This window comes from Oncorhynchus masou, chromosome 28, assembly GCF_036934945.1.
Source record: "Oncorhynchus masou masou isolate Uvic2021 chromosome 28, UVic_Omas_1.1, whole genome shotgun sequence".
Classification (NCBI taxonomy): domain Eukaryota; kingdom Metazoa; phylum Chordata; class Actinopteri; order Salmoniformes; family Salmonidae; genus Oncorhynchus; species Oncorhynchus masou.
Window position 1 is genome coordinate 28312350 of NC_088239.1, and position 20891 is coordinate 28333240.

The window sequence follows — 20891 nt, forward strand, 5'->3', positions numbered from 1 at the left end:
TGGCTATAAATCACCGTGTGACAGTGAGCTTGTTGTGTGCAACAGGGTGTGGCAATTGAATGTAAGCCTGTCTATCTATGGATTGACGTGTTCTCCCTTCCCACAAAAACACATGAATTTCACGTGATCACATGGGAAGTGTTGTAAAAACACATGTTTTCATGTGATCACCTGTGATGTTATTTGAAGTTAATGTGATATCGTGACAACATGTAAAGCAACATGTGATAACATGAAGTGCAGTGGTCATGTGAAGTGTTCCAACAACAAGTTTTCATCTGATTTCACGTCAAATGTTATGTGAAATCATGTGTTTTTTCAGTAAGGGATCACATTAAATAAATAAATAATAATCTTCAGAAAAGATTTTGTCAAAGCAACAAAATAACGAGGGCTTTACAATGATGGTGTGAAACTTGGAGAAATGTTAGTATTAAGTGGGTTGAAATCTTCCTAGGAAGTAACATGTCAAAATGCAGATTTTTTAGCAGTTTATCAAGCCTTTATTAATAAAAAAAAATCTGATTTATTGTTTCATCCATGTGGTCTATATTAAAGGGCACTTCATTTGATATAACAGGCTTTTAAAATGCAATATTGGTCCACAATTTCTACTTAAAATGGGGAAGCAAAGGGCACTCTTAAGGATGTTCCTCAGTCATCAAAAGGACTTCGGCCATGTTCTTGGTGACTACTTACATTATTTTGATTTTACAGATCGTCCATAGAGAGTTGCCCTGAGAGCTGGTCCTTGTTTGACTTTATCCAATCAAAGTGAGTGAGGCCTGGCTCATTGATGCGCTGGCTGATCTCAGACCTGTGGCTCTTCGCGTCCCCTGTGTGCTCCTGATAAGGGAATGAATAGTGGCTGCACATTTCCTCCTTCCCCTCTCCTCTCCTGATGTCAGTGGTTTTGGCCGACCCTCCGCCAACCCATGTGACAGGATACACATCGGCTGGATTAAGGGGGCAGCATCCATGTCTCTGTGTCACTGTTCTTCCATGAGAGACACCTGAATACACCACAGCCAGATCCCTCTCTCCTCTCTGGACTGTACAGCTACTTTACACCACCTTTTCGCCCTGGGATAGCAAACTATGCACTAGCTACGATGGCATCCAGTCCATCCCTCGCTGTGCTCATGTGCCTTATGCATGCTCTCCGCTGCACTGCTGAGATAGGTATGTAGAGTTTTATTCCACTTTAATTGGTTTCATGCAATGGTTAAGCAATCTGTATAATGAAAATGTTACAAATTATATTTGTTGATATGCTTTACCAATAAACGGAAGACAAGGTTGAGGCTGCTAGAAAGTAACAATATTTTTGTAGACTGGTAATATATATATCCAGAATTTCTAGGTCCTTCAGTAAGTTTTGCTTCATTGGCAGACACAGTGAGATATATTGTGATGGAATCTATTCCAGGAGTCACGAGTGAACCATTTGACGAGCTAGATAACGTTTAGAATATTTTAAGGCGTTTTTGATGCTTTTAGATATAAACATTAAAGTGGCCTATTTTTTTGAGTGGCTTAAAAACACATGTATTTCAATTGTAGTTACATACACTGTGAGTTCTTAAAAATGATTGAAAATTATTTGAATGCTGTAAACAGGTATAACAGCTGTAAGTGCAGAAAATAAGAAAGTACAACAAATATTTATATACACATGCTTTCTTATGCAACTTAGTGTAGTTGGAACTAAAAAGTTGTGATTTTTATAAATTTTTAAATACAGTTCCTGTACAATTAGACACAATGTCACAGTTCAATAGCATTGCAGTGCTGTTTATGAGAGCAGTTGTAGAGCCTGAAAGAAGGATAAGACCTTGGATAGATCACATCATTGTCCTTAGTTTCAAGTATCATTGTCACATGTGCAAGTACAGTGAAATGCCTTGCTTGAAAGCTCTAACCCCAACAATGCAGTAATCAATAACAATGTAATACTAAAAATAACAAGGTCCTGTAGAACAAAAAACAGATACAAAAAAGATAAGAAATAAGAAGACCCTTATCCCCCCTGCTGCAGACAGCAGCTCCTTCCTGATCTACAACCAGGATCACAACAAGTGTGTGGTGGCGGTGAGCGCCAGTCAAGTCACAGTGGCTCCCTGTGACCACACGTCCCAGAACCAGCAATTCCGCTGGGCCTCACAGTCTCGTCTCCTCAGCATCTCCCTGAAGCTCTGCCTGGGGGCTCAGGACCTGAAGGACTGGGTCAAGGTGCTGCTCTTCCCCTGTGATGAGAAGAGCGAGCTCCAGTACTGGCAGTGTAAGAACGAGACCCTGTTCGGCCTCAAAGACAAGGCGCTGCACTTAAACTATGGCAACCGCAACGAGAAGAATATGATGATCTACCAGGGATCTGGGTCTTGGAGCTGGTGGAAGATGTATGGTACTCAGAAAAACCTCTGCTCCAAGGGCTACCAAGGTAAGTCAGCTACAAGACACACTCACTGTCACTGGAGGTTGGAGATTGGAGGTAGGAATCAGAAGTGTAAGATGCTGTTGTCATAAACTTTCTTAAAGCCAGGGAATGAATGTCTGACCTGGGATGATTTATACTGTTAACAATGTGTTTTTTTCCCTACTAGCACTGACTGATAGCTGATAGCTACTTTATTAAGGAAGAATGCACTATGATTGAGATACAGTATGTGGTTGTCCCACCGAGCTATCCTATGATGAATGCACTATCTGTAAGTCGCTCTGGATAAGAGCATCTGCTACATTACAGAAATGTTAAATGTAACAAACTGTTTTGTCCCCTTCATCAGAGGTGTTCACACTAGGGGGGAATGCCTTTGGAAGTCCCTGCCAGTTCCCCTTTCAGTTTGGGGAGAAGTGGTATGCTGAGTGCACTCCGCAGGGGCGCTCAGATGGACAGCTCTGGTGCGCCACAGAGACAGATTACAATAAAGCCAAGAAATGGGGCTTCTGTCCCTCGAAATGTGAGTCAAGCCTCACAATTCATGTTATGTTTTTTGTCATTTACTGCCATCTTCCAGTGATCAGGAAAAGGGTCAGCAGGTGACACCTGTAGAAAATCATGAGCCGTATGTATCACGCATCTCAGAGTAGAAATGTTGATTTAGGATCAGTTTTGCCTTTTGATCAAAATGAATAAGGACACAAAGTGACCTGATCCTGGATCAGCATTCCTACTCTGGGATGCTTTCTGAATACAACACAGTTCCTAAAATAAAAAGGTAAAATAAATTTGACTCATGGGAGTACACAACCCTCTAATATGAGTGGCCTACTCTATACTAGACTCTGATGAGTCTGTAAAAACAAGGCAAACGACCAGGGTTTAAGATGTGGGGATGGTATCCAATTAAAACAATGCCATAAAACACCCTGCAAGCCTGTGATAGGGACAGATTCCTCATTAAAACAGAGGCTACACATGGAATTCTTCGATTTTCCTGTTTTTCCGTGACCTCGCTGGAGGTCAGGATTGGCCAGGTCAGCGCTGACGAGGTCTGGTCTCTGACCTCCTGACAGAAAAACACAAAGGCTTTCTCTAGTTCCCCTAGCTGTGGACGCAGCTCTGTGTCTCTTTACCCTTCCATCCTGATTGGAGCTCATTCCTGTGTTTCCCCTGACACAGCTCCAAAACTGGGACAGGAAAAGGAAGGAAGCCCCCTTTCACTGAGGTTCCTGGTGAACTGCCACCATAGTCACAGATATGAGGGGCACTTCTGTCATGACGGAAAGTGATAGAGATGAACAGAACACGATTTGATTCAGTTCTTGGACTGTTATTGATGATTTCTTTTTCCCACCTTAAGTGTGTCCTAACGTTTCCGTGTCCCCCTCAGCGTCCTCAGGATGGGACAGTGACCCAGTGACTGGTGTCCTGTACCAGAGGAACACCCAGTCTGTGTTGACCTGGCACCAGGCGAGGAAGAGCTGCCAGCAGCAAGGAGCTGACCTGCTCAGTATAGTAGAGCTCCACGAGCAGACCTACATCTCAGGTATATGTACAGTCAGACCTGGTCAGACCTACATCTCAGGTATGTACAGTCAGACCTGGTCAGACCTACATCTCAGGTATGTACAGTCAGACCTGGTCAGACCTACATCTCAGGTATGTATAGTCAGACCTGGTCAGACCTACATCTCAGGTATGTACAGCCAGACCTGGTCAGACCTACATCTCAGGTATGTACAATCAGACCTGGTCAGACCTACATCTCAGGTATGTACAGTCAGACCTGGTCTAACCTACATCCTCACCTTGATTTAGAGATAATTCAATCTGATACAATCAATTCCTTTTAATAATATCACACTACTCCCGTGGACGTATTGTGATGCTTTTTATTAATGCAGGGTTGACCAATATCCTGGGCACATCTCTGTGGATTGGACTGAATAGCCTAGACTTTGAGGCTGGATGGCAGTGGAGCAATGGAAACCCATTCAGATATTTAAACTGGGCCCCAGGTGAGTGCAACTGCATGCAACACATCATACTATACTTTACAGCCTAGGGAACAACTGAGGTTGTCCAAGTATGTTATGACTTCCAATGTTGCAGGAAGACAATTAATAAACACATGGGTCAATATTTCCAAAAGGACATCCATCAACTGAACCCGGGCTCAGCTGTGCAACCCTGAATGCTGGCAAGGCCTCGAAATGGGAGACCAATGAATGTTCCAAGAAGCTGGGATATATCTGTCGCAAAGGAAACTCCACTACTCTGGCCTCTGCCCCTATAGGTAAGAGTTGAATCATACAGTACATAACAGTCATGACCTACACACAATTTTTGACTTAGTTCAAATGCCATGCAACACAAGGTTAACAACACCAGGTCAGGTTGTGTAGGGTAGGGTAAACTGAACATTTATATATTAGTGCCCAATTTCACTAAGTGTCTCAGAGTAGGAGTGCTGAACTAGTGTCAGTTTAGCATTTTAGATTATAATGAATAAGGTTACATGGACAGGGCGGGCTGATACTAGATCAGCACTCTCACCCCGAGATGCATTATGAATACGGACCCAGAGGTTGTTTGGATCAAACAGATAAAACCTTACAGTCTACCACTTTCTGGACATTCTACCTTCTCTCTGACTATTGAACTTTGACCCCCCTCAGTAGGAAAAGATCAGCCCACCTTCTGCACCAGTCACTGGATTCCCTATGCAGGCCACTGCTACTACCTACAACGTACCAAGAAGATGTGGAGGGATGCCCTGGCCGCCTGCCACAAAGATGGAGGGGACCTGGCCAGCATCCACAACATAGAAGAACAAAGCTTCATCATCTCTCAGTCAGGATATAGTGAGCACACTATCCATGTTGTAGCTACAGTTACCTCTATATCTGATAGATCTGTTATGCACTTCAAGGATCTTTCTCATGGGTTGTCATTTCTATCAGTTTTGAAAACAACTCTGAGATGTGTCCCAATAAAAATCTGGGTATTTGGATTGACAAAGAGTTTATGTTTAAAAAGCATGCGGATGAGCTAGTTAAAAAGCTATTTAATTTTATTTTTGTTAGATCTGGCATCTCCCTAAATAGCAGGCAGCAGATTGTACCGTCAATATTCCTGCCTGCTCTTGACTATGGTGACACCATTTACCAGGTTGCAGTAGCCACTAGTCTTAAACGTTTGGATGCCTTCTACCATAATTTCCTTCACTTTATCACAGGTGACAATTTTAATACTCACCACTGCATCCTGTATCAAAACGTTGGCTGGTCCTCATTGAAGTCCTGTAGATCACTTCATTACTCCCTTTTTATTTACAACGTTCCACTACACAAGCATCTAATTTACCTAACTTTGTCGCTAAAGTATAAAAGAATAGGCGACCAAACCCGTCACAGTGATCTCTACCTATTTTGGTAAATCCTGCTTAAGCTTTAGTGCCCCCCATTGTTGGAATAACCTGCAAAATTCCTTGCATCTTTATTTCCTGGTGCCGTTAAAGCAGTTTAGGATGCTGGTGTTAAATTCATTCATTGTGAATTGCAGTTGTTTTTATTGATGTAATGGTTCATTTGTTGAAATGGTAGTATTGTAACTGTACCTTGTCAACTTTTTATTCGTCTTGTTTTCTTTGGAATGTTCATTTTCTTCATTGTGAAAATGTTTGTACTCAGGGCATGATTGTGAATGAGACCCTGGTCTAAATTGGGCTACCATGAATAAATAATAATAATCATAATGTCACCTCAGCAAATTTGATCAGCCAAAGGCAACGATAAGTATATCAGGTGTTTATCACTGTCTTCCTGGCTCTGACTCTTAATGTCCATCTGCTTGACTTCAGCGGCCACAGATGAGCTGTGGATCGGCCTGAACGACCAAAGGAACGCGCTGCTGTTTGAGTGGACCGACCGATCCCATGTGACATTCAGCCACTGGCAGACAGGGGAGCCCTCCCACGGTGCCAACCTCCAGGAGGACTGTGTCCTGATCAGAGGAAAGGTAACATTCACATTGGTCCCTCAATGGACAGACTAGATTCATGCTAATGCTAACACTAACGCTAGCTAAATGCTTACACCACAGATTTTGTATAACTAATCCTAACACTCGCTATATGCTAGTGCTAGGTAACTGCTGACGCTAGATAAATGCGAACACTAGCTGAATGCTACGGCTAGCAATGGCAATGATGACAACGTTTAACAGTGGTGTCAACGCAGTAATAAATGTGGTATTGTGACAATGTGGACTCCATATTCTCTCACAGGATGGGAAGTGGGCTGATCATTTGTGTGAGAAGACCTACGGGTACATGTGTAAGAAAAAGGCCTCCACCAAACCGGTGGCAGGTGCCCCAGAGGAAGATAGTCCAGGATGTAAGCTGGTGAGTGAGGTCATTTCCTGTTTGTTGAAAGGGAGAGTACAGTAACTAATGAATACAGAATTATATCACATGAAATGGAAGCTTGAAAATGATTCTAGATAAGGACTAGAATGGTGTCATCTTGACTGACAACGATTCACCAGTAGGAGGATAATTGTTTCTGTATTTTTGTCATCAAGGGCTGGATCCGGTATGGTTCTTACTGCTACAACATTGGATCAGAAACCAAAACATTTGATGAGGCCAAGCAGACCTGCCAGCGGAGTGACTCAATCCTGGTGGAAGTGGCTGACAGGTACGGTATCACATCATGACCATTTTATAAAGATAAGATATATTTGACTCACTTATTTGAGTCACATCCTGGACAAGATAATAGCAATAAGTTGTCAGATAATAGATTTAATGTGTGTGTGTTTGTTGGTTTGTAGGTATGAAAATGCCTTCCTGGTCAGTTTGGTGGGTTTGAGGCCGGAGAAGTACTTCTGGACTGGACTTTCCAACATGGCGGATATCGACACGTTCACATGGACTACCAGTTCGGAGGTCAAGTTCACCCACTTCAACGTGGGTATGCCAGGTACAGTGTCCTTTTCCCACAATGGTGATTGATTGTAGCAACTGATGATCGATTGTAGCATGAACTGTCATTGCTATGATGTCTGCGGTATTAGAGGACTACTTTCTCCCACACCTTAACTGCCTGGCAAATGTCAGAACTAAATGAAACTATTAAGTTTTCTCTCGCCTTTCTGTGTGTTTGAAAAAAGACAGAAAACAAGGCTGCGTAGCTATGACAACTGGAATGTTTGCTGGTCTGTGGGATGTGGTCAGCTGCAGCAACAAGGAGAAGTACATCTGTAAGAAAATGGCGGAGGGCGTCACATCAACAATGGCCCCTCCCACCACGCCGGCACTGAGCTGTCCTTCTGGGTGGTCACCTGTTGCTAAAAGGAATGTCTGTTACAAGGTACAGTTGGGGTATATGCTGTACATGTTCTGTATGTGAAACAAACACTTTGATCAGTGAATTTAAGTGAATAGTTATTGTTTTTATCAGTAATTTAATCAATGAGCATGAAATCATTGATAATCCTTTATTATAATAATTAATTAATAATTCATCAATAATCATTTTCTCTCCCCTCAATAAGCTTTACAGAAAAGAGACTGAAAACAAGAAGTCATGGTCAGAGTCGCGGGAATTCTGCAAGGCCATTGGTGGTGATCTAATGAGCATTCACAGTGCCACAGACCTGAACGGCTCTCCGTAAGTTATCCTCATAACTGTCTCTGTTGCCATGAGTATCAGTCAAAACCAGTGTGGTCCTATTAACCACGGTCTGTGGTTGAAGTCAAAATCAGCACGGTCGTAATAACCACTGTTTATGGTTGAAAACCACACAGTCATAATAACCACTACCTGTGGTTTCCATTCTCTCTGTTCAGGTATCATTCCTCTGATGCAGCCTGGATCGGCCTCAACAATCTGGATCCCTCCGCAGGTTTCGTCTGGGCTGACGGATCAGCAGTGAGTAGCCTGCCACCTCATCTTTACTGTGATATTCCTTCTCCTTGCAAGTAGTTTATTACTCACTACTCTTGTTTCAATCATTGATTTGCAGTCATTGTCTTTAAAGGGAATGAAAGTTCATACTGTACTATGGTGTCCATATAAGGACAGCCTCAGCCTGAGGCTAATATGGACACCATACAGTGCTACGGTGTAACATTATTCCAATGTTGTTCTCCAGTTCAGCTATGAGAATTGGGGATTTGGAGAACCAAACGACTACAACAATAACGAAAAATGCGCAGAGGTCCAGTTTTACTACGGACGCCACTGGAATGATCGACACTGTGATGCCTACAATGACTGGATTTGCGAGATTCGCAAAGGTACAGTAGACCATATCTGCTGGAGCACTGACTTCACCAGCCACTGGGCACAGATGTCAATTCAACATCTATTCCACGTTGGTTCAACGTCATTTCATTGAAATCACGTATAAACAACATTGATTCAACCAGTGTGTGTGCCCAATGGGCATGTAAGTCATGAAACTATTGATGAACATAGAATTTTGACCCTCAACCTTGCAGATGTGCTCACCCAAACTTTTTTTGGTATCCACAGGTGTTACCCCAAAGCCCCATCCCACTCAAGTTGAGCCAGGTAATGCATAGGATCTTAGGAATATGTCCAGTTTCCTGTTTCTCATTCCTCCACTTCCTGTCTCCACTTCCTCCTTCTCACTATCCCTGCTCTCCTTCAAGCTCTTGGCCTTTCCCTTAAGTCAAATTAATCACTGCACATAATGTATAGCACACCATCTATCATTTAGTTTGCGAAGCATAGTTCAACACAAACACTAAGAGAAAATGTACTATTAAAAATGCCAAACAGGAAATGTACTCCTTTTTTACATGCCTTTTCAGTGTACAACACGACAAAGGACGGCTGGATTGAGTACAACGACACTCAGTATTTCTTCAACACTGAGAATCTCCCCATGGACGAGTCGAGAGAATTCTGTAAAAAGAACTTTGGTGACCTGGTGGTCATTACTGCAGAGAGCGAGAGGAAGTTTATATGGAAACAGGTAGACACTTCTATACTGAACAAAGATATAAATGCAACATGAAAAAATGTCAGTTCAAATACAGTACCAGTCAAATGTTTGGACACACTTTTTCTTTATTTTTACTATTTTCTACATAATAGAATAGTAGTATACACATCACAACTATGAAATAACACATATGGAATCATGTAAACAAATCCAAATATATTTTATATTCTTTAAAGTAGCCACCCTTTGCCTTGATGACAGCTTTGCACAATCTTGGCATTATCTCAACCAGCTTCACCTGGAACGCTTTTCCAAGTCTTGAAGGAGGTCCCAGATATGCTGAGAACTTGTTGGCTGTGTTTCCTTCACTCTGTGGTCCAACTCATCCCAAACCATCTCAATTGGGTTGAGGTCAGGTGATTGTGGAGGCCAGGTCATCTGATGCAGCACTCCATCCCTCTTCTTCTTGGTCAAATAGCCCTTACACAGCCTGAAGGTGTGTTTTGGGTCATTGTCCTGTTGAAAAACAAATGATAGTCCCACTAAGCGCAGACCAGATGAGATGACGTATCGCTGCAGAATGCTGTGGTAGCCATGCTGGTTAAGTATGCCTTGAATTCTAAATAAATCACCAACAGTGTCACCAGCAAAGTACTATTACACCTCCTCCTCCATGCTTCATAGTGGGAACCACCCATGCGAAGATCATCCGTTCATGTACTCTGCGTCTCACAAAGACACAGTGGTTGGTCTCAGCAGACCAAAGGACAGGTTTCCAGTGGTCTAAGGACAATTGCTCGTGTTTCTTGGCCCGAGCAAATCTCTTCTTATTATTCTGTACACCACCCCATCTTGTCACAACACAACTGATTAGCTCAAATGCATTTAGAATGAAAGAAATTCCACAAACGAACTTGTAACAGGGCACACCTGTTAATTGAAATGCATTCCAGGTGACTACCTCATGAAGCTGGTAGAGAGAATGACAACAGTGTGCAAAGCTGTCATCAAGGCAAAGGGTGGCTACTTTGAAGAATCTCAAATATAAAATATATTTTGATTTGTTTAAAACGTTTTTGGTTACTACATGATTCCATATGTGTTATTTCATAGTTTTGATGTATTCACTACAATGTAGAAAATAGTACAAATGAAGAAAAACCCTTGAATGAGTAGCTGTGTCCAAACTTGACTGATACTGTAAGTAAATCAGTCAATTTAAATAAATAAAGTAGGTCCTCATCTATGGATTTCACATCACTGGGAATACTGATTTGCATCTATTGGTCATAGATACATTGAAAAAAAATGTAGGGGCGTGGATCAGAATACAGTTAGTATCTGGTGTGCCCACCATTTGCCTCTGGCAGCATGACACATTTCAAAAAAAAAAAAAAAAAAAAAAAAATCTAAATCAAAAATCAAATTTTATTTGTCACATACACATGGTTAGCAGATGTTAATGCGAGTGTAGCGAAATGCTTGTGCTTCTAGTTCCGACAATGCAGTAATAACCAACAAGTAATCTAACTAACAATTCCGAAACTACTGTCTTATACACAGTGTAAGGGGATAAAGAATATGTACATAAGGATATATGAATGAGTGATGGTACAGAGCAGCATAGGCAAGATACAGTAGATGGTATCGAGTACAGTATATACATATGAGATGAGTATGTAAACAAAGTGGCATAGTTAAAGTGGCTAGTGATACATGTATTACATAAGGATGCAGTCGATGATATAGAGTACAGTATATACGTATGCATATGAGATGAATAATGTAGGGTAAGTAACATTATATAAGGTAGCATTGTTTAAAGTGGCTAGTGATATATTTACATCATTTCCCATCAATTCCCATTATTAAAGTGGCTGGAGTTGAGTCAGTGTCAGTGTGTTGGCAGCAGCCACTCAATGTTAGTGACATAGAGGTGATCAGGCTGGTGATTGTGGCCTGTGGAATGTTGTCCCATTCCTCTTCAATGGCTGTGTGAAGTTGCTGGATATTGGCAAGAACTGGAACTGTCTGTCGAACAAGTTGATCCAGAGCATCCCAAACATGCTCAATGGGTGACATAACTGGTGAGTATACAGGCCATGGAAGAACTGGGACATTTGCAGCTTCCAGGAATTGTGTACAGATCCTTGCAACATTGGGCCTTGCATTATCATGCTGAAACATGAGGTGATGGTGGTGAATGAATGGCACGACAATGGAACTCAGGATGTCGTTATGGTCTATAAAATGCAATTGTGTTTGTTGTCAGTCGCTTATGCCTGCCCATACCATAATAACCCCGCCACCACCATGGTGCACTCTCTTCGCAACGTTGACATCAGCAAGCCGCTCACCCACAAGACGCCACACAAGTGGTCTGCAGTTGTGAGGCCGGTTGGACGACATTCTCTAAAATGACATTGGAGGCGGCATATGATAGAGAAATGAACATTCAATCCTCTGAAAACAGCTCTGGTGAACATTCCTGCAGTCAGCATGCTAATTGCACGTTCCCTCAAAACTTGAGACATCTGTGGCATTGGGTTGTATGACAAAACTGCACATTTTAGAGTGGCCTTTCCTTGTCCCCACCACAAGGTGCACCTGTATAATGATCACACTGTTTAATCAGCTTCTTGATATGCCACACCTACCTGGTGGACGGATTATCTTGACAAAGGAGAAATGCTCACTAACAGGGATGTAAACAAACGTGTGCACTAAAATTGAGAGAAATAAGCTTTTTTTGTGCGTTATTGAACATTTCAGAGATCTTTCATTTCAGCTCATGAAAGATGAGGCCAAAACTTTACATGTTGTGTTTATACTTGTGTATATGCAGTCCTGTGACGTCCGAAAAGCTTTGGTTCTTGGGATCTGATAAAGAGAGGATTTTACACTATGACAGGATGACATCAAGTGTCACTGAAATGTTCAATGTTCAATCTAGAAATGGTTGTTTCCTCAAAGAGTTGCAACTTTTTTCCAGATATCTAGAGGAACCGAGGGACAATATTACATTGGAATGACCGTTGGTTTGGATAAGTCTTTTAGGTACGTAAAATGACTGTTGACTGTTCTCTGGACATTTAAAACAGCCTGAAGTCCTACCACCTCTTTTCAGAGATATTTGTGCATGAGCATGTTTTGTTTGTCACAGTCCAGTGTACATACCTGAAATCTGTGCTTCTCTGCCGAGTGGAGAAACGTGTGCTTTCAAGGTGTGTAGTTGATTGAATAGATGCTCAACGTTCAGACTGGGTTTGTGTACTGTATGTTTCAGCTGGTTGGATGGGTCTCCTGTTGTGTTTACCGCGTGGGATCAAAACGAACCCAACTTCGCCAACAACGATGAGAACTGTGTGACGATATACAAGAGTATGGGTACGTCTAATTCCAGAGGGATTTAGCAGTTACGCTCTCGTTACAGTGTTGTTATACTGCAACGTCCATGGGACTTTCACTAACATTCAGGGGACGCTCCCAGGATGTCATTTTGTAAGCTGGGTCTATATCGGGTTGTGTCTCTTTGTTTCTCTGCATCTCTAGGGTACTGGAATGACATCAACTGTGGAGTAGAGCTGGCCTCCATTTGTAAAAGAACCACCAGTTTCACTAACACGACCATGGCCCCCACCACTGTACCCAAGGGAGGTTGTGCCCCAGAATGGATTGCTTTCCAGGGGAAGGTAACTGCTACACTACTACAGTACCACCACCACATACTATAAAATCATACAAGGACATCCTTCTGTAATCTACATACACCTGTACGTACGGTACACCAGCAGAGAGAACCTCACACAAACTACTTTCCTTATCATGTGATGACCCAATGTGATGCTGACCTGTGTGTGGAGAGTCATTGTCTACATCCCAAATGGCACCCTATTCCCTTTATAGTGCAATACTTTTGACCAGAGCCCATGCACTATAGAATCCAGTTTGTTTGCTGTTGTAGCGTGTGATGTTCCAACACACAGCGTGTTGATGCATCATGTTTCCACAGTGCTACAAATTCATTGGAGACAGCGATAAGAAGCCGTGGCAGGAGGCCAGGACCTACTGCATTAACCAGGGAGGGAACCTGGCCTCTGTCCTCAGCGAGAAAGAGCAAGGTGGGTGAGGAGGCCATCCTTCTAGAGGTTAGAGCTTTGGGTAAATGAAAGGTTGCTCAATCGAATCCCCGAGCTGACAAGATAAAAATCTGTCGTTCTGCCCCTGAACAAGGCAGTTAACCCACTGTTCCTAGGCCGTCATTGTAAATAAGAATTTGTTCTTTAACTAACTCGTCAAGTAAAATAAAGTTTAAATAAATAAAAGTGTACACCGCACCGCCAAATCTACCTGAGACAATGGCATTGCCCAAGGTAGAATGAAATAGAATGAACATTGAAATTCTAAAAAGTAATTTAGCATAAAACCATGCTATTAAAATTCTGTCAAATTTTGTGTGTTCAATTATATTGAGGATTTGTGCAATTATAAGCATGCAACAAGAAATCTTATAGACATTGGTTAACAAGTGCCAAATAATTGAAATGCTAACCAATGGAACAGGGGTTGATAATCCTTTGCATGTAAACAGTATATATGGATTCACTTGTTGACTCTTCATTGTTCTGACTGGTCTTCCTCCCAGCATTCCTTACCACCCAGATGCTTGGGAATCCTCAGGACATTTGGATAGGTCTGAACGACATCAACTGGGAAATGCGCTTCCTATGGACGGAGGGGAGAGGGGTTTCCTATACCAACTGGGCAAAAGGGCATCCAACGTCAGTGCCAGACGGACGATATTCATTTATGGAAGAGGTACAAGACTTACAGTACTGAACACAGATTAAGTGACTTCCTGGAAACAGATCAAAAATAGTTCTGAAAAGAGAATCCCCCTTGAAAGTAGGTAGACTAAAATCTACTTTCAAGGAAGATTCTTTATTGAGAATGACTTTTAATCCAGAACTGCGCCTTCAATCTGGGTTTGGGAACCTTTACATGTTAGGCTTTGGGATTTTGATTGACTTATTGTCAATAAATCCAAATGCAAAACAGCCTTAACCAGTCAAATGAGAATTCTGGAGAGGGATCTAACCTTTTCATCTCCTTCCCAATCTCTCTTCCAGGTGTTTGACTGTGTGGTTCTGGTGGGCAGCTCTCAAAAACAGGCAGGAATGTGGAAGGTCGAGGATTGCTTATTATCCCGTGGTTTCATCTGCAAAAGGAATATTGGTGAGAAGAATCCATAGTTCAGTGAGGCTGCTCTTGGTTTGCAAAATTCCAGTAACTTTCTTTCCAGAAATCCGTAAATCCTCCAAGCAGCATTTTATTTTTTTTTATTTTTTTATTTCACCAGGTAGGCTAGTTGAGAACAAGTTCTCATTTGCAACTGCGACCTGGCCAAGATAAAGCATAGCAGTGTGAACAGACAACACAGAGTTACACATGGTGTAAACAATTAACAAGTCAATAACACAGTAAAAAAAAGAGATTCTATATACATTGTGTGTAAAATGCATGAGGAAGTAGGCAAATAATTACAATTTTGCAGATTAACACTGGAGTGATAAATGATCAGATGGTCATGTACAGGTAGAGATATTGGTGTGCAAAAGAGCAGAAAAGTAAATAAATATAAACAGTATGGGGAAGAGGTAGGTAAAATTGGGTGCAGCGATTGGTTAGCTGCTCAGATGGCAGATGTTTGAAGTTGGTGAGGGAGATAAAAGTCTCCAACTTCAGCGATTTTTGCAATTCGTTCCAGTCACAGGCAGCAGAGAACTGGAACGAAAGGCGGCCAAATGAGGTGTTGGCTTTAGGGATGATCAGTGAGATACACCTGCTGGAGCGCGTGCTACGGGTGGGTGTTGCCATCGTGACCAGTGAACTGAGATAAGGCGGATCTTTACCTAGCATGGACTTGTAGATGACCTGGAGCCAGTGGGTCTGGCGACGAATATGTAGCGAGGGCCAGCCGACTAGAGCATACAGGTCGCAGTGGTGGGTGGTATAAGGTGCTTTAGTAACAAAACGGATGGCACTGTGATAAACTGCATCCAGTTTGCTGAGTAGAGTGTTGGAAGCTATTTTGTAGATGACATCGCCGAAGTCGAGGATTGGTAGGATAGTCAGTTTTACTAGGGTAAGTTTGGCGGTGTAAGTGAAGGAGGCTTTGTTGCGGAATAGAAAGCCGACTCTAGATTTGATTTTAGATTGGAGATGTTTGATATGAGTCTGGAAGGAGAGTTTACAGTCTAGCCAGACACCTAGGTACTTATAGATGTCCACATATTCTAGGTCGGAACCATCCAGGATGGTGATGCTAGTCGGGCGTGCGGGTGCAGGCAGCACATGGTTGAAAAGCATGCATTTGGTTTTACTAGCGTTTAAGAGCAGTTGGAGGCGACGGAAGGAGTGTTGTATGGCATTGAAGCTCGTTTGGAGGTTTGATAGCACAGTGTCCAAGGACGGGCCGGAAGTACACAGAATGGTGTCGTCTGCGTAGAGATGGATCAGGGAATCGCCCGCAGCAAGAGCAACAACATTGATATATACAGAGAAAAGAGTCGGCCCGTGAATTGAACCCTGTGGCACCCCCATAGAGACTGCCAGAGGACCGGACAGCATATCTGGAGAACCTGCCAATATTTGGCAAGTTATCGATAACCCTAGTTGAGGCTGTTCAATTCCAATTCTTCGGTATGTGGTCCAATAGAGTATCCCTCTTTAGGTTCCCCTCCAACAAGTCTCCTTTGGTTTCAGATTCTCAGATTGTGGTCCCTGCCACCACAGAGTCAACGAAGACGTTCTACAAGCTGGGAAATGACTCCTTCAAACTGGTGGTCCAGAAGATGAACTGGGACGAGGCCCGGAGGCAATGTAAAGCAGACGATGCAGAGTTGGCTAGCATCCTGAACCCCATCACCCAGGCCTTCATCACAATGCAGAGCCACAAATACAATGAGCCCATGTGGATCGGCCTCAACAACAACTTGGTAAAAGTCTTTAGTATTGACATTGCTCTATGTCAATCATTTGGGTTAGAGAGACTAAATATTCTAGACAATATGTTGATCAGACTAACTATAAATATGGAGATTTGTGATCTTCAATTTCCTCTTTACTAGGCCCAGTAGTTAAAAAATTACCTAACTTGTTGGACTCTGGCTTTGGTTTAAGAGCTAGTGCAGCTCCAAAGAGGACTGAGCATTGATATGATCTCCCACTGTTATCCATTGGATCTCCTACTCTGACGTGTTCATTTAAGAAACCAAAGTGATTTTGTGTTTGAAAAACTGCAAGCTTTCAGCTGGACCTTGCCCCCATTGTGTTTTGTTGTCTTTGTCTCTGTCTCTCAGACTGAAGGGCGTTTTAAGTGGGTGGATAACTGGCCTCTATCTTACACCAAATGGGGTGAAGATGAGCCAAAGAACAATATGGCCTGTGTTTACATGGATACGGACGCCAAGTGGAAGACAGGCGACTGTAGTAACACCTACTCCTCACTGTGCAAGAGATCACCAGGTCAGACAAGGCCTTTACTCCATTTACCCACAATGTCTGTGTTTAATGCCTGATCAATCCAAAAGTGTGTCTTTTAAAAGTGTTGTATGCAGTAATGTATCAGTTTTGCCGACATTGACCATATACATCTCATGTACATCAACTTCGGTATGTGAACCTCTCTGGCCTCTTTTAAAGACATTGCCCCCAGCCAGCCCCCTCAGCTCCCTGGCAACTGCCCCGAGCCCAAGAAACGCAAGACGTGGGTTCCCTTCAGGGGTTACTGCTACGCCTTCCTCAACTCTGTGGTGGACAACTGGGCCCACGCCACTGTGGAATGTCTCCGAATGGGTACACACTTCTCCTCCTTCACACCAACTGTCATTCAGACCAGAATGGAATAGCGTCCCAAACGGCATGCTATTCCATGGTCAAAAAGTAGTACACAACATAGGAACTGGGGTGCTATTTGGGACATACCCAATGTCTTAATTGAATGTAGAGCATATTCATTAATTGAATGCAAGAAATTCAAAGTGATTGATGGTGATGATGAATATGTGTAGTAAGTTTCTCTGACAACAGGAGCATCCCTGGTGAGTGTCGAGGATCCCTTGGAGGCCAGATTCATCCAGGAGAACCTTGAGCTACTGCAGGATGGATCCAAGTCATTCTGGATTGGCATGCACAAGAGCCACGAAGGTAAGTACCTATGGTTATAAAATTCAGCAAAATTTCCCAAAATTCCCAACCAGGATTTCTGGAAAATCAAGGAATTCTTGAAAAATTACCGGAATTTTGAAACCCTATCAGAGCATTTTACTGACAACCCATAACATTGAGGCCGCTGGCTCAAAAAGCCTTTTCCCTCGAATATAAAACATGTTTAACGAGCAACATCAACTTAAATGAACAAATGGCAAGTACAGTACCTACCCATCTCTTGCAATTCTAAGATTATGTCCCATTTCACAACCATGTTTATTGATTCATAGTTGTTCAATGACAATGAATCACCCATGTCAAAGGATATAGGTTTGACCCATTGTTCTTGTTCCAGGCGACTGGATGTGGATTGACAACAGTGTGGTGGACTATACCAACTGGAAACAAGGGATGCCAAAGAGTGAACAATGTGTGGAGATCCAGTCTGATAGTGGTCTGTGGAGCACTAACAGCTGCAACCGGTACAAGTCGTACATCTGCAAAACAGCCAAAGGTGAGTTGGACTCAGCTGATAGATTCAAGTATTTAAGATGGGATGATATCAGAGTCATTATTCCAGTCATCCTGTGTTTGTTGTATCAGCTTAGAATTGTCTTGCAATTATGTTTTGTGAACAACTTTATCTCTTTCTTTTGCAGTCATCACACCAACAGAGAAGCAACCAGTTGTTGGTGAGTGTCTCACAGCAGATATAATTGGTTAGCGTAAAGAATGATACATTTGATCAGTTTTGACAGTCAAATCAATGCTTTTCTTGCTCCAGGGCATAGTCCTGGGATCAGTTTCCCCTCACCCAATCCGTAACCATTAGTGGAGAAAATGCAAAACTGACCCAAGATCAGCGTCTAGGGGCAACTTCACTCTAATCCACATTTCTGAACATTATACAGAGACTAAAACCAATCCCACAATAATTTTGCCAATAACACTGTGACTTCCTTTCTTCTAGCTCCCCTAGTGGAGGAAACTCCCCATGGTTATGCCGGCATCGCTGTAGCAGTCGTCTTGGTGATAATCACAGTGGTAGGACTCGGTGCCTTCCTACTCCGCAAACGGATACCTACCCCCGTCCTGGGAGAGTGTACTTTCGACAACACCTTGTACTTCAACAACCCCATCCGCTCAACAGCCACTGTGGACACCAAGGGCCTGGTGGCCAACATAGAGCAGAACGAAACAGCTTAGACAGGACACAAAGAACCACCAACAGGTGAAAACACTTTTGAGACAAGTTTTGGTATGAAAAATACCCCAAAAGCATGCTGCTGGTGTTAAGGCCTACCCATTCTGAGATTGCAACTAAATCTGAAACCATTTACGTATTATCTTTGTTAATTGTCTTGCTCTGTAAATAATGGGTGAACATCATATGCACTTTGTGCATATCAGCATCAGTTGTCAAGGATACAGTCCAGATGTACAGCTAAGATTGCATATGCAACCCTTGCACAAATTATAGAATCAACAACAGTCATTTTGTTTGGTTTCATGGAGCCTTGTACAGATTTATTTGGTGTGTGAAATTGAAGTTCAAAATACAACCACTGTACTTTGCTTTGTTTTTGCCAAGTTATATTGTAAATATATGCTCAAAGAGAGAGAAATAAAGTTTTGAAACAAATGTCTTTGACCTTATACTCTTACTCACACATTGCATGCTATATCAATACATACTGAATCCAGGCGCATTTAGAGGATTAATACAAAATGTTTGGAACTATATACAGTAATTGAGGTACACTTAAACACAGCTATCATCACTAAGAGGCAGATTAAAGAGGTTATTGGATCGTTCCACCAATTCGGTGACTTTTAAGAAGTGTGACATGGTCCCCCCAAAAAACTTTTGATTTCACCTAATTTTAACATTCTGTCATTAAGAGTACATGATCAACTTCATAAAAAACATGTTTTCCCTTTTCAAGAGGTAAATAAATAAAAAATGACTACGGTTTGACCATAACAGGGTTGACAAATTTCATCATAAGTCAGCCATAAAACCCCTTGTGACAAGAGTAATCCAAGCTAACAATTCTAGGTAGAGAGAACATTATTGTAATGTTACCCGTAATGTCCAGTTTTCCGTTACTCAGGGGAACATTCTATATATAGTGTCTTCTGGAAGTATTCACACCCCTTACAGCCTGAATATAATATTTATTAAATGTAGATTTTGTGTCACTGGCCTACACGCTATACCCCAAATATTCCTAAACATGCATCCTGTTTGCGACAAGGAACTAAATGAATACTGCAAAATGAATGTGCCAAAGCAATTAACTTTTTCTCCTGAATAGAAAGTGCTTTGTTTGGGGCAAATTCAACATAACACATTACTGAGTAGCACTATTTTCAAACATAGTGGTGGCTCCATCATGTTATGGGTATGTTTGTAATCGTTAAGGTCTGGTGAGTTTTTCAGGATAAAAGAGAAACGGAATGGAGCTAAGTATAGACAAAATCACAGAGAAAAACCTGCTTCAGTCTGCTTTCCACCAGACACTGGGAGATTAAATCACCTTTCAGCAGGACAATAACCTAGAACACAAGGATCAAATGTACACTGGTGTTGCTTACCAAGAAGACTATAAGTGTTTCTGAGTGGTCGAGTGAATATCTATGGCAAGACCTGAAAATGGTTGTCGAGCAATGATCAACATCCAATTTGAGAGAGTTTCCTGAATTTTGAAAATAATAATGGGCAAATGTTGCACAATCCAGGTGTGGAAAGCTCTTAGAGACTCACCCAGAAAGACTCACAGCTATAAATCACTGCCAATGTGGTTATAATGACTCAGGGGTGTGAATACTTATGTAAATGAGCTATTTCTGTATTTCATTTTCAAGACATTTGCAAAAATGCGTTTTGACTTTGTCATTATTAGGTATTGTGTGTAAAGGTATTGTTTGATTTAACAAAATGTGGAATAAGAATACTTTCTGAAGGCACTGTATGTCAAAGTGTGTCAAATATGTATGTTTATAAACACTTTACATTAAATGCATTATTTGTGTAAACAGAGGGCAGTGAATGGATCAGTGGTTCACCAATCAGACCATTGATGTGCTCGGCCACAGCAACAAGGGGGTGATGTGTAATGATGAAACAAGAAAGTTTCTTTGGAACCATCAGGCAACACAGGAATGTTCATGCAATGTTCCCATAAAACGTGTCTCGAACATTCATATATTATATTCTGAGAACATGGCACCCATGTTTTGTGTATGTTTGGTGGAA

At 42.0% G+C, this 20891-nt stretch overlaps 1 protein-coding gene across 3 annotated transcripts; it reads left to right on the forward strand.

The window, feature by feature from the left end:
- Positions 1-997: 997 nt before the first annotated feature.
- LOC135517483 (macrophage mannose receptor 1-like) lies at positions 998-19274 on the forward strand. 3 transcript variants are annotated; one of them, XM_064941811.1, is made up of 30 exons: positions 998-1182; positions 2039-2440; positions 2787-2960; positions 3834-3989; positions 4348-4461; positions 4596-4739; positions 5122-5307; positions 6306-6463; positions 6732-6848; positions 7028-7143; positions 7280-7428; positions 7619-7818; positions 8003-8118; positions 8298-8379; positions 8603-8747; positions 8986-9024; positions 9288-9451; positions 12414-12478; positions 12708-12808; positions 12974-13113; positions 13434-13542; positions 14067-14239; positions 14551-14656; positions 16187-16419; positions 16783-16948; positions 17126-17278; positions 17513-17629; positions 17988-18146; positions 18292-18324; positions 18603-19274. In XM_064941811.1, the coding sequence occupies exons 1-30, from the start codon at positions 1113-1115 to the stop codon at positions 18836-18838; spliced, it is 4323 nt and encodes a 1440-aa protein (XP_064797883.1). In that variant the 5' UTR covers positions 998-1112; the 3' UTR covers positions 18839-19274. The 3 variants fall into 3 exon arrangements, with proteins under 3 accessions (XP_064797883.1, XP_064797885.1, XP_064797886.1); XM_064941813.1 differs by having other exon boundaries at positions 5125-5307; XM_064941814.1 differs by lacking the exons at positions 998-1182; positions 2039-2440; positions 2787-2960; positions 3834-3989 and adding an exon at positions 4090-4213.
- Positions 19275-20891: the final 1617 nt, after the last annotated feature.

What these genes read in the sequence shown, in the direction of transcription:
- LOC135517483 (XM_064941811.1), top strand. Translation starts at nt 1,113, where the DNA reads ATGGCATCCAGTCCATCCCTCGCTGTGCTCATGTGCCTTATGCATGCT. An exon ending in CTGCTCCAAGGGCTACCAAG is followed by an intron (nt 2,441 to 2,786) that starts GTAAGTCAGCTA and finishes CCCCTTCATCAG; the next exon opens with AGGTGTTCACACTAGGGGGG. An exon ending in GATATTCATTTATGGAAGAG is followed by an intron (nt 14,240 to 14,550) that starts GTACAAGACTTA and finishes TCTCTCTTCCAG; the next exon opens with GTGTTTGACTGTGTGGTTCT.